This window comes from Pseudonaja textilis, unplaced genomic scaffold (assembly GCF_049901715.1).
Source record: "Pseudonaja textilis isolate UNSWEBS1 unplaced genomic scaffold, rPseTex1.2 PTEXCTG189, whole genome shotgun sequence".
Taxonomy (NCBI): Eukaryota; Metazoa; Chordata; class Lepidosauria; order Squamata; family Elapidae; genus Pseudonaja; species Pseudonaja textilis.
The window spans coordinates 1-12,926 of record NW_028262508.1 but is presented as its reverse complement, the minus strand read 5'-3'; the positions used below and the strand labels follow the sequence as shown (position 1 = coordinate 12,926).

Below are 12,926 nucleotides of genomic sequence, written 5' to 3'. Positions count from 1 at the left end.
ACAGCAAGAATAACAGTTGCTGTTTTGAGGCCTACAGGTAATCCTTTTTGTTGTTGTTGAATCAGGGAATGAGTTAAATGATTGAATTACACCTATGGGGGTGGTATCTTCAAAGCCTCAAGGGAGTTGGGTAGGCTTGCCTTAGCACTTTTATGGATTACTGCTTGGTTCTTATATTAGCTGCCTCATGCATCTTGTTCATAAAGTTATTCCAACCCATTACTGAGAACTGTGATAGAATTGAGCAAGCAGCACTAAATAATTTTCTGGCATTTTCTGGATATTCAGAGAACCTTGATTAATTTAATTAAAAGAAGATTTGTACTTGTCAGATCTGTGTATCTGCCATTCTTCCATGGAAGAAAAGGGGAGGGGGGCTGGATTTGATACATTTAATTATTTTCCTCTCCACGTATCCTAAATACCTTATTTCTTACATTGGCTTTGTATAATCTTTTACACAGGGACAGGATTCAAATTTTGTAACAACCGGTTATGTGGGAGTGACTAGGTAGGCATGGTCATGTGACTGGGTGGGTGTGGCTTTTTTGCAGCAAAACACCCCCCCCCATTTTTTGGGCCTTCTGGGCCTCAGGGAAACCTCCTGGGGAGGGCCTTTTTGCTCCCAGAAGGCTTCCCCTGGGGCACAGGAAGAAAAAAACGGAGCCTGAAGGGGCATGCAGCATTCCCCCAATGCTTCATTTTGGAGCCTCCTGGGCCTCAAGGATGCCTCTTGAGGGGTGTTTTTGCTTCCAGGAAAGCTTCCCTTGGGCCCAGGAAGGAAAAAAATGAGGGTGTGTGTGCTGCACCCCCCTCCATTTTTTGCCTTCCTGTGCCTCAAGTAAGTCTCCTGGGTGAAGCAGAAAGTAAGCAAGGGGAATCCCAGCACAGCTGATCATAGAAACAGCTGATCGTCAGGAGGGGAAAAAAAGAAATACCTTAAGGAGTGACTGGGCAGGGAAGAACAGAGTCAGCAATGTCGAGCATGCATGCAATGTTGCCCATGCATGATAAGGACTGACGGGGAAAGGAGGGAGGGTGGGCAGAGAGGGGCAGGGCCAGCCAGGTGCACAATTTGCCAGTTCTCAGAACTGCGCAGAATCATAACAACTGGTTCTATAGAACTGGTCCAAACTGGTAGAATCCCACCCCTGCTTTTACACGATTTTTAACCATTGCCTGGTGTCCCAGATGTCTGGCAAAATCTCACCTCTTTGAGGGATTTAAGGGGAGAAGGGCCATGTAGATTGCAGCATCAGAAGATAACTCCTGGGAACCTTTCCTTAATTGCTTTCTCAGAGATGATGGGATAATAACGTTCACACCTGTGGATTGGTGGAATCCACATCGGACTGAGGGTGGGGGGGTTCTAATTCCCTTTATCTTAGTTGCATGCCCTGAGGGACCCCGGACTTTGAATTTTGACCTGCTTTACCCCTCTTCAATAAAAAGATTCCTTTTGAAATACAAAGTTTTCAAGAGTTAATACTTATATTTTGAAGAGGGGGAGGAAGAGGCTGGTCCTTACAGTACTGCTGTATGAAACATGCGAACATTCTCACAGTAACTGAAATATCTGGAGAGCAGGAAGGAAGAATGCTTAAAAGGTGCAACACAGGTTTATTGAAGCTTGTCATACCTGCCTACCACTGTGTTTGGGGTTTGGTGGGTCTCTTCAGCAAAGCTGGGATGGATTGTGTGGACTCCACATGATATTTCTACAAGCAACGAAAATGGGAAATACTACAGAATCATGTAAAAAATGTATGCTTTTGCAGAACATCCATCTACACAGGTCTGTCCTTGACTACACTATTAAATTTTGGAGGTCATGAATATGTGAACATTACTTTCCCTTAAAACCAAAGACTAGCTCATTTTTTTGAAGCAACCAGGCAATATCATTTGGGGACTTCTCAAATTGCTACTTGTTACCACAAATGGCAAAAGTCATCTTTTTCGAATTGATGATCTTTTGGAAGTATGGCTGTAGATGTCCCAGGAGTAGACAAAGCAGGATCCCACAGATGACCAGTTCAGAATAATTACAATCTTTCACGGGTTCTTTGGTTCCTTAGCTTCTTGCATGTGTTATAATCAGACAAGCTATCTCTGGCTTTGAAGATCTGTTCCTATGCTGTTCAACCCTTGATTATGCTGGATTTCTAGAGGAGAAGTTGGTGGGGACTCTGGCCAAAATGATGTCTTCTTGGAGGCATAAGAAGGTGATTGTGGTACAGAAGGAGGTGCCAGCCATTTCTGCACAATATGAGGGGGAACTGGGCTCTTGGTTTCCAAGGGAAGTGGGTGTTGAGGAAGAGACAGACAGGGAGGAGGAGAATCAGGGGTGGCTATTGCTGACTGATTTTTCAGGAACCAGGAGGAAGGAGCTGGAAATGGGTGTGTTGAAAGACATGATCTAAAGTTTGGATCCTCAGCAGGAAGTGATGGAGAAGGGGAAACTGGGCTATTTGGTGCACTATGTGAAAATATGAAGCATGAATTGGCAGCAAGGGCACTGGTGCTAAAATCTTTGAGAGAGGGAATGTGGAAAAGAGCAGCTTTGCTCCCAGGCTTTATCCTCAAGTGTGGTTCGCTGGTGATTCCCTTTTTCTGGAGCAGGAAGAAGTCATGGGGTTCAGCAGGATTCATGGCATAGAAAACATTTGCACTGTCAGGAATCAGCAGCTCTTTGGGGGAGAAAAAGAACAAAGCACAAAGAATGAGAGAATGTGAGCAAGATTTCCAGCATCTCCCCTCCTATCTTAACAGAATAACAGAGTTGAAAGGGACCTTGGAGATCTTCTAGTCCAACCCTCTGCTCAAGCAGGAGACCCTATACCATGTCAGGCAAATGGCTGTCCAGTCTCTTTTTAAAAGCCTCCAGTGATGGCGCTCCCACAACTTCTGAAGGCGAGCCATTCCACTGGTTGATTGTTCTCACTGTCAGGAAATTTCTCCTTAGTTCTAGATTGGTTCTCTTCTTGATTAGGTTACACCCATTACTCCTTGTCTTGACTTCTGGTATTTTGGAAAATAGTTTGATTTCCCCCCCCCCCATCTTCTCTGTGGCAACCCCTCAAATATTGGAACTCTGTTATAATGTCACCCCTAATCCTTTTTTTCACTAAACTAGACAAATCCAATTCCTGTAACAATTCTTTATATATGTTACCCTCTAACCCCTCTAAAACATATTTTTTTATATTGTGATGACCAAAACTGAACGCAGCATTCCAAGTGTGGTTTTACCAAGGCATTATAAAATGGTACTAACACTTCACGTGATCTTGAGTCTATCCCTCTATTAATGCAGCCTAAGATTGCATTGGCTTTTTTGGCGGCTGCAACACACTGTTGACTCATATTTAGATGATTGTCCATTAGGACTTCAAGATCCCTCTTGCAGTTACTGCTATTGAGCCAAGTTTCATCTAATAATCTAATTTAATTATATCTAATTAATTACTTTAATGTACTTACATCTAATTTTCTGTACATATCTTTCAAAAATCCTGTGCTCCAAGATCTTTGAAAGATGATTCAATGGCTCTGAGATCACATCTGCCAATTCCTTCAGAACTCTGGAATGTAATCTGTCAGGTTCTGGTGATGTGAACTCATCTAGAGTGGACAGATGTTCTCTTACCATTTTCTTGCCTGCTTTAATTTGAATTTCTAATCTGTCTTTTATGGTTCTCTCTTTGGTAGGTTGGGCTATTTTTTCTTTTTGTGTCTGAAGATAGATGCACAGAAATAATTAAGCAGCTGTGCTTTCTTCCTGCTACCTGTCACTTCCTTGCTATCTTCTCATACTAGTGGACCAATTGTTTCTTTGACTTTTTTCTTGTTTTTTTTAATATGTTGAAAGCATTGTTGTTGTTGTTGTTGTTGTTGTTGTTGACATTTGTTGCAAGTCTTAGTTCATTCTGAATTTTAGCTTTCCTGAGTTCATCTTTGCCAATTCAGGCTATTTGCTGGTATTCTGCTCTAGTTAGGTGTCCCTCTTTCCATTTTTTATACTGGTTTTTATACAGTAAGTATCAGATACTGGTTTGATTATGTTCTATTGCTTATGTCTTCCTTGTGTTGAACTCTAATATGACATGGTCACTCTTGCCCAAAGTTACTGCAACTTCAACCCCCTCTATCATTTGTTCTTTATTAGTAAAATTTGGTCCTGTATAGCTGTATTGCTGTCCCTCTAATTCCTTCCTCTACCTTTTGAATGACAAAGTTGATAGCTAGGTTGGTCAGGAACCTGATAGTAGAGTTTGTCAGGGTAGTTAAAGGCAGGGGTGGGATTCTACCGGTTCTCTCTGGCTCTGTAGAACTGGTAGGTCTGAAGAGCAGCAGACATAGAACGGATTCTATGTCTGTTGCTGTTTTGGCCCACCCACCCACCTGAGTTCTTACCTGACCTTTATTTCCTGGTTTTTCAACCACAGCTGCTTTGCGTGGCACAGCTGCGGTTGAAAAAGCAGGAAAAAAGTGCTTTTTCAACCGCTGCGCACCCGTGTGCAGCGCTGCTCAGCTGTCCAGGCAGCAAGCTGACCATGATTAACACGCGCACAAATCGTAAATCACCGAACCGGTAGTTACACCGGTCTGATCCCACCCCTGGTTAAAGGCCCATTACTATTGTTGTGTGTTTCCTATATACATTTGTTAACTGATTAGGTAAAGGTAAAGGTTCCCCTCACACATATGTGCTAGTCGTTCCTGACTCTAGGGGGCAGTGCTCATCTCCGTTTCTAAACCAAAGAGCTAGTACTGTCTGATGATGATTCCGTGGTCATGTGGTCTGCATGACTACATGCCAAAGGTGCACAGAATGCTGTTACCTTCCCACCGAGGTGGTCCATATTTTTTTTTACTTGCAGTTTTACATGCTTTCAAGCTGCTAGGTTGGCAGAAGCTGGGACAAGTAAGAGGAGCTCACTAGGGATTTGAACTGCTGAATTGTCAACCTTTCTGATTGACAAGCTCAGCACTGAGCCACTGAGCCACTATATCCCTTAGCAGTTAACTATTTCTTCTGCTGGGTTGGATGGCCTGTAGTATAGACTAATGGCAATATCATTCATTTTTTCTTTCATATTAACTGCATTCTAGGAGGCTTTCATCCCTGGTTTTAGCATTTCTGTAGAGATGTAGTGATCTGTTACATATATGTAATAATAGGTTGAGGAAGTCAACTATTCTCCAAAGCACCTGAAGCCAGGACAAGAAGTAATGGATCAAGGAGAGAAGCAGCCCAGAACTAAGGAGAAATTTCCTGACAGAACAATTAATCAGTGGAAAGATTTGCCTCTAGAAGTTATGGATGCTCCAACACTGGAGGTTTTTAAGAAGAGATTGGATGACCATTTATCTGAATGGCAGTGATGGCTAACTTTTTCACCACCAAGTGCCCAAAGCGCATGCATGTGCACCCCTAAAATGCAATATATGCATGTCCCCCGTGCATACACCACACCTCCCCTGTGCATGTGCTCCTTGCACATTTCTGTGCATCCCCCACGCATGCGTGTCCCCATGAATGCGCACGCATCCTCCATGCATGCACCCCTCCCCTCGCGCATGCATGGAAGAAACCTGAAGACCAGCTAGCTGGCGAGAGGCATGCGCGCGCATGTACAGCACAGCTGAGCTGGGGCGTCGGCTCGCGTGCCCACAGAGAGCGCTCTACATGCCACCTCTGGCACATGTGCCATAGGTTCGCCATCACGGGTATAGGATTTCCTGCCTGAGCAGGAAGACCTCCAAGGTCTCCTCCAACTCTGTTATTCTGTATTCTGTTATAATGCAGTTCTACCTCCTCTAACGGAATCTGTTTCTTTGTCCAGTTTATATCCTTCCAATAGTACATTCCAGTTGTGAGTTTCATCCCACCAAGTTTCAGTAATGGCAATTATAACATACCTGCCCTCATGTACTAATACTTCAAGCACTCCCTGCTTGTTCTCTAAACTTTGAGTTGGTGTATAGGCATCTGAGTCCTTTAGGGCTGCCCCTGCCAATCACGAGCTGCACCACTGTTTTGCTGGCCTATAGCTGCCAAGGCTATGATCTCTTCTAGGATTCTGGGATTCTTACCTTGACCATCCCCCAGAAGTTGCAGAAGTTGGTAGTTGCATGGTGAGTCCTCTTCCAGTTTGTGTTTCTGCAAAGCCCGCTGTACCACAGCTGTGGTCTTATCCTGGCTAGTGATCTGTAGGGAGAATTCATCCACTTATAGGTAACCACAGTTGAGTCTGATAGATCCAGCTATGTGACAACACAGTGTGAAACATTGTTAAAGGATAAAACGACACATATAAATGGCATATTACCGACCAAATAGAAAAGTGGTCTCAGTGAAGACATTTTGGGCTCTGAATTGCCCATTCTCAATATTTCCAAATGCTCAAAGTTTCAGAGGTATGTATAGATTTGCTTAGCTCTCTTCTTTCCCACTCATTTCTCAATCTTGGCAATTTACAGGCATGTAGACGTTAACTCCTAGAAACCCACAGCCGGCATAGCTGCTGATGAGAACTTCAGGAGTTGGAAGTTCACATACCTGAGAACTGCCAAGATTGAGAAACTTTGCTCTAGATACTTTGCTCATTTTTGTTCTAGTTACTTATTTGGTGAGGTTTATTCTTCACTTTCTTAGTTCACAGCTTCCATGTACAGAACCTGTTAACGCTTGGATATCCTGATTCTCTTCACCCTTCTGGTGCAATCAGAGAACCCTCATCACTTTAATCATGTGCAATCTTTCAGCATGCTTTCCAGTCATGTCCTTATTAAACCTGCCCCAGGTATTTCCTGCAATTCAGAACTGGTGGCTTCCCTTCCACAATACTGCCCTCTCTTGGTAACTTACCAGAATGCTGCGATAAAGGTTTCCATTTCCAGAGATATTGTTCATATGGACACGGACAATGCGAGATTCTGTTTCTCCCTGTTTAGAGATGGAAGGTGACACAGGCTGCTCATGCAGAGGGCAGGTTTTCCACTGAGTTACAGGTGGATCCTAAGCAGATGAAAATGATCAAAAGTGAAATATCATGTCTTTTAAAGTGGTATACTTTTTGATGTGCCACAAGAGACTTTTGTGTATGCAAACTATAACCTATGATGTTGTGGGAACAAATGGTGTATTCTGAGACCCTAAACAGAGAGCCAAGTATCAGAATCGAAAGTAAAGCACATCCCAGAATTCAGGATTTCCCCAGGTTTATTTTCTGTACATGGAAGTTGTAAATGGAGAAAGTGAAAAATAAATATCACAAAATAAATGATCTAGAAAAAAAGTGAAACGAAGTATCTAGAGCAAAGTTTCTCAATCTTGGCACTTATTTCAGGCGAGTTTAACTCCTAAAGTTCTCATCAACAGCCATGCTGGCTGTGGGTTTCTGGGAGTTAAAGTCTACATGCCTGTAAATTGCCAAGATTGAGAAATGAGTGGGAAAGAAGAGAGCTAAGGAATGCATACATACCTCTAAATTTGGCAGTTAAAATAATTTAAATTCATTCTAGGAATTAGAGAACTGATTAATCACATTTGGTAGAAAAAATGACTAGGAAGATTTAAATGGTTTCTAAATAGTGTTTGTAAATGGCCAATATTTCCCAACACAGTATCAGATTGTCATCCATGTAATCTTCTGGGTAGAAACTTAACCTGTCTGTTCTATATAGAAGGCAGTGGAAAATTCTCACCCACTACGGCAAACACCCATGTTGGTAAGTGAAGTAGGATATGGATACCTAATACTTGAATACTTGCAACCCAGTGGGCACAGTAACTCAGTCACAAAAGATGCCACCTTTGGAGAAATGCAAGCTCCACTCACTTTTTGCAGAGGGCAGCCAATCAATGTGAATGGCAGCTGCCAGTAAATGCACTCAATCCTCAGCACCCAAGCCACTTTATTTGAACTGGGCTTGGGGAGAAAGGGGAGAAAGAAAATATGGATGAAGGCATGAACAGAGTACATGTATGCATATGCACAGGTAGATTGACTGTTGATCCTTCCTGGCAATCGATGTAAGTTTCAAGGGCAACATTGTTGCTTAGCCTTGTCCTAATGATATGAATAATATTTTGAATTACGAATATAATTATAGCCTACACCCACATGCTTAATGAGGATAGCATAGATTTTGCTTCCATAGCATCTATAAACAGTGTTACATTAAACATATCAATCTTAAAGGAAATCTTTCATCTAAGGAGTAAACATGGCTACCCATTACCCATCACATGATCCTACATAAGACTTGGTTTCCTGATGTCTGTCAAGGTTGATGTTTTTGGAAAGTAGTAAGCATCGGAGGGCAGGGAGGGAGGGAGAAGGGAGGCTTGTTTCTGGGGAACTAGATGCTAAGTTGAAGCCTTCTACTAGCCTACAAGCCAAAGAAGTAATGGAGCAGAGGCAAAGAAGAAGTGAAGTTGAGGGGAAAACTAAGGAGGAGGCAATAGTTCATACTAATAGCAAAAATAATAAATCAGGGATTAAATTGATTTTAAAAGATAACATAAACTGAGATTTCCTATTTAAGTTATTTTTAACATTGTTTTGCTATGTATATTTTATGTACAATTCTATTTCTGGTTTAATAAACATTATTTAACATCGGAATCTGTTTTATAATTTGGGGAGCTTACAAATGTAAAGTGTGTTATGTATTTTATTCAAAAACTACTGTCCCCCCCGCCACCAGCCCACTCCAGGTTTGCCCTGGACAAGCCTCAGAAGGCATCATGACTTCTGCATCTGCTTCTCTGGCTTAGAAGGTACATTGCTTGAAGGTGCCATGCTAATTTGGCACCCTCACCAGACACAAAGAAAGTTGCAACTTCTCACAATCAACTGTTCTAAGAAATAGGTGGTTTATTGCTACCTACCGTCCCTGTCCTATTGTTTCTTTTATTTTCTTATATGTATCCATGTATTCATAACTATGTTTATATTTATACCTATTATCTTGTAAGCAATTGACAAATCAAATCAAATCAATAAATAAATAACTGCAGGCTGTGAAATAAGTATTCAGCAAGTGACTAAGGTGTTGCATTTTGGCAGGAAAAACCTAATGTGCCAGTACAGAATAGCCAATACCTGGTTCAACAGTAGTGGTGCAGTGCAGGCTACTTCTGCTGCCTGCCGGCTGCCTGCAATTTGACAGTTCAAATCCCACCAGGCTCAAGGTTGACTCAGCTTTCTATCCTTCCAAGATTAGTAAAATGAGGTCCCAGATTGTTGGGGGCAATGTGCTGACTCTGTAAACCACTTAGAGAGGGCTGTGTAGCACCATGAAGCAGTATATAAGTCTAAGTGCTATTGCTATTGCTGTGAGAAGGACCTAGGTGGACCACCACTTAAGTAAGAGCGAACACCTTGCTGCAGGGCCAAAAAGGCCAATTCTGTATCAACAGAGGAATAGCATCAAGATCATGAGAAGTGATAGCACCACTTTCTTTTGCACTAGTGAGGCCACACTTGGAATACTGCATCCAGTTCTGGTCACTATGATACAAAAATGATGCTAAGGCTCTTGAAAGAGTGCAGAGATGAGCACAAACATAATAAGAGGTCTGGAAGTTAATTTTTATGATGAACATAAGGACACTAGGTATGTTTAACCCAATGAAGACATGGCTTAATGAAGATATGATAGCTCTCTTTAAGTACTTGAAGGGCTGTTACAAAAGAAGAGGGGGGGTCAACTTATTCTCCAAAGCACCTGAGGGCAAGACAAAAAGCAATGGGTAGAAGTGTATCAAAGACAGTTCCAACCTAGAAGGAAAGAGAAATTTCCTGACAGAACAGTTAGTCAACTGAATAACTTGCCTCCTGGAGTTGTGGGTGCTCTTTCATTGGAGGTTTTCAAGAAAAGATTAGACATACATTTGTCTGGGATGGAATAAGGTGGACCTTGGGCAAGGGATTGGACTTGAATACCTCCAAAGTCTTTCTCAGTCTCCAACTGCCATTGGCTGACTCCCGCAGACACAAGAAAGAACTCAGAACACTCACATAGATGCAGGGTTTCTTTTAATCCACCTTGGTTTGCAAATAAAGCAGCAACAACAGATAGTGAGTCACATATAAAGCTAGCACTGGGAGCTTTGCCTACCAGTGCTGCTTTTATGTCTTTTCCCCAAACACCACACATCTGGCAATCCACCCACTCAGGAGCCCTCCCCCTATGCAGGTTACTTCGGCCTCCTCCAATCCCCAACAAAAAACAAAACCAACATCCGGACCTGTGGATGTTTGCTGGATCGGTCCTGCTGCTTCAGCTACTTTCCCTTCAGCATTCCTCCAACAGTGGCGTCTTCTTCTCAGTCCTGCATGCATCATACTCCACCACCCAGTCCCTTATGTGGCGAGTCTGTGACCATAAGTCAGGCTCAACACTCAGTCTACAAATCTGTATCCAATGCAATCCTACTTCCTGCAATAGATCCCACCCTGTCTACAGATCAGCCAATGAAACAAAGGGGAGGGAGTCTTCCCCACTGACATTCCTTGGGTGTGTCAGTGCATATAATTTGCAACTGATCCTAGAAATGAAGGAAAGGGTGATGACTTAATCCTAGATTTGATGTAATCTGCATCAAATTTTCTAGAACACATTCCAGGTTTTTATACTGCTGAAAAGAAAGAAAATAACCTTCTTATTTTATGGCAGCTTCTTCCAGTTTGGAACCCAACACAAATACAACCTCTAAATCTGAATCAGCATCCCTCCACCCCCATTTTGGGAGTGATAGTATCATACTTTCACACTTTTGGAAGCCACCAGCTTGAGAAAGGTTACCAAATCCATAGCAGTGAAGAATTTATTTTCTTTGTTTTCGAACAGAGAAGTAAAAACATAGCGATACAACATGTACTGTAGTTTCCGTATTGTAATATCAACTTCAACAATTGATGTTCATGGAGGGAAGTGATGTCGTGGCGATACCAGTCACAAGGGAACAGAGCTCTCTGTCCCTGCGCTGACTTCTCCTTGTTCATGGGCTCCGGAAGCAGCTAAAGCCACCTTAGAGGGGCAGTGAAGTCTAAGAGGGGAATCCTGCGAAGTTCCAGGGGAGAACGTAACTCCCCTGTAGAGCCCCAGGGCTTTCTTTGCTCTCTATGCCACAGAGAGAAGAAGAGGCAGTCAACATGGCTGCCACACAGCCAGAGACAGCTTATCCAGGAAATGTGCTGGAGCAGAGCCGGTGAACTGTGTCTGGAACTGGGTGAAAAAAAATCTTTTTACTTAAAGTGCAATCCCGAAAAAGAGAGACTCAGAATTATCTTCAAAGTGGGGGTGACCTAACACTGTGAGTAAAATCTTAAGATTTTAAAATGGAAGGGAAAGGAACAAAACAGAAAATTTACTAGAAACACAGAAAATTGGACTTTTAAATTGGATAAATGTTGGCTCTGGATAGGCATTGTAAAATGCTGGAACTATTTACATAAAAGGCTAATATTATATCTACAGTACATCTGGAGAATTAGAGTAAAATTGAACAAGAAGGCAAGATAAAGTGAAAACTGATGTAAGATCGCCACCTGCTGTCAAAGGAAGGCAAAATATATTCTCAAAATCCTGGAAAGGCCTGGTTTTGGGAGATTTAAAAGGGAGAATAAGAAAAACATTATCACTAAAAAGACTCCTGAAAGTTTCAATATAGATTGAATTAATAGGAGGATCTATGAAGGTTCCACCTTTGGATTATCTAGAACAGGGGTCGCCAACGCTTTGGACCTCAGGGACCACCAAATTCATAATTTTAGATCCCAGGGATCACTAGCCGGTTGTGTGGGCATGGCCTAATTTGTGGGTGTGGCTTGGTGGTCATGTGATTGGCTGGGCATGGCTTGTATGTAAATATTATAAATATTTATATAAATATTGAATTTTTTATAAAAAAAGAGCAACTTTTACCCAAAATCAGGCAAAGCAGGCAGATTGAGTTGCTTACAGAATCACAGATTCATTCAGAGATCTATCTATTTGCCATTGGCTAGCTCAGTCTGTCACATAAAATTTGCTTGCCAGCAAACTCATAAAATTTGCTAGCAAGCAAACTCACAAAATTAACTCACAACACACCAAGCACGTAAATATTGATTTTTTTTTATTTAAAAAAAGAGCAACTTTTACCCAAAATCAGGCAAAGCAGGCAGATTGAGTTGCTCAAGGAATCACAGATTCATTCAGAGATCTATTTATCTGCTATTGGCTAGCTCAGTCTGTCACATAAAATTTGCTTGTACGCAAACTCATAAAATTAACTCACAACACACCATGCATGTAAATATTGATTTTTTTTTTTTATAAAAAAGAGCAACTTTTACCAAAAATCAGGCAAAGTAGGCAGATTAAGTTGCTCACAGAATCATTCAGTGATCTATTTATCTGCCATCGGCTAACTCAGTCTCTCAAATTTGCTTGCCATGAGTCTGCACTGAATTTGCTTGCAAGCAAACCTTTAGACCTAAGAGAGATTCGGCTGTGCTGAGCTGAAGATCTAAAGACTAGCTAGAAAGCAAGAAATCCAGTGGTGGTATTCAAATAAAGTTGCTACCAGTTCAGTGGACGTGGCTTGGTGGCCGCTCTTTGCACGCATGCACACACTTTGCGTGCACGCACGTGCCAAACATGCACTTTGCACAGGGGCAGAGGCATTCTAACTTGCCTCCTGCAAGCCTGCACGATGGTGGTCGCTGTAGCAGCTGCCGCACGGTGCTATTCTGCACCACGCAAAGCAGCTGCGCTTTAAATTCTGGCCACAAAAGTGAGTATGGGAGCCTGGGCAGGTGGGTGGGCCAAACACAGAGCAGTGAAGAGAACCGGTTCGGTCTCCACTGCTCATCACCGCTACCGGCTCTCCAGACCCGGGCAGAACCGGTTGAATATCACCACTG

General features: G+C 42.4%; 1 protein-coding gene across 1 annotated transcript; it reads right to left on the bottom strand.

Annotated features, from left to right (window-relative positions):
* Positions 1-1,600: 1,600 nt before the first annotated feature.
* LOC148123840 (uncharacterized) lies at positions 1,601-7,024 on the bottom strand (the record flags this gene model as incomplete). Its single annotated transcript, XM_087918661.1, has 3 exons — positions 1,601-2,690; positions 6,100-6,214; positions 6,875-7,024. Coding segments are annotated over 3 exons (849 nt in total), but the record flags the coding sequence as incomplete, so codon positions are not given.
* Between the last annotated feature and the right edge of the window lie 5,902 nt (positions 7,025-12,926).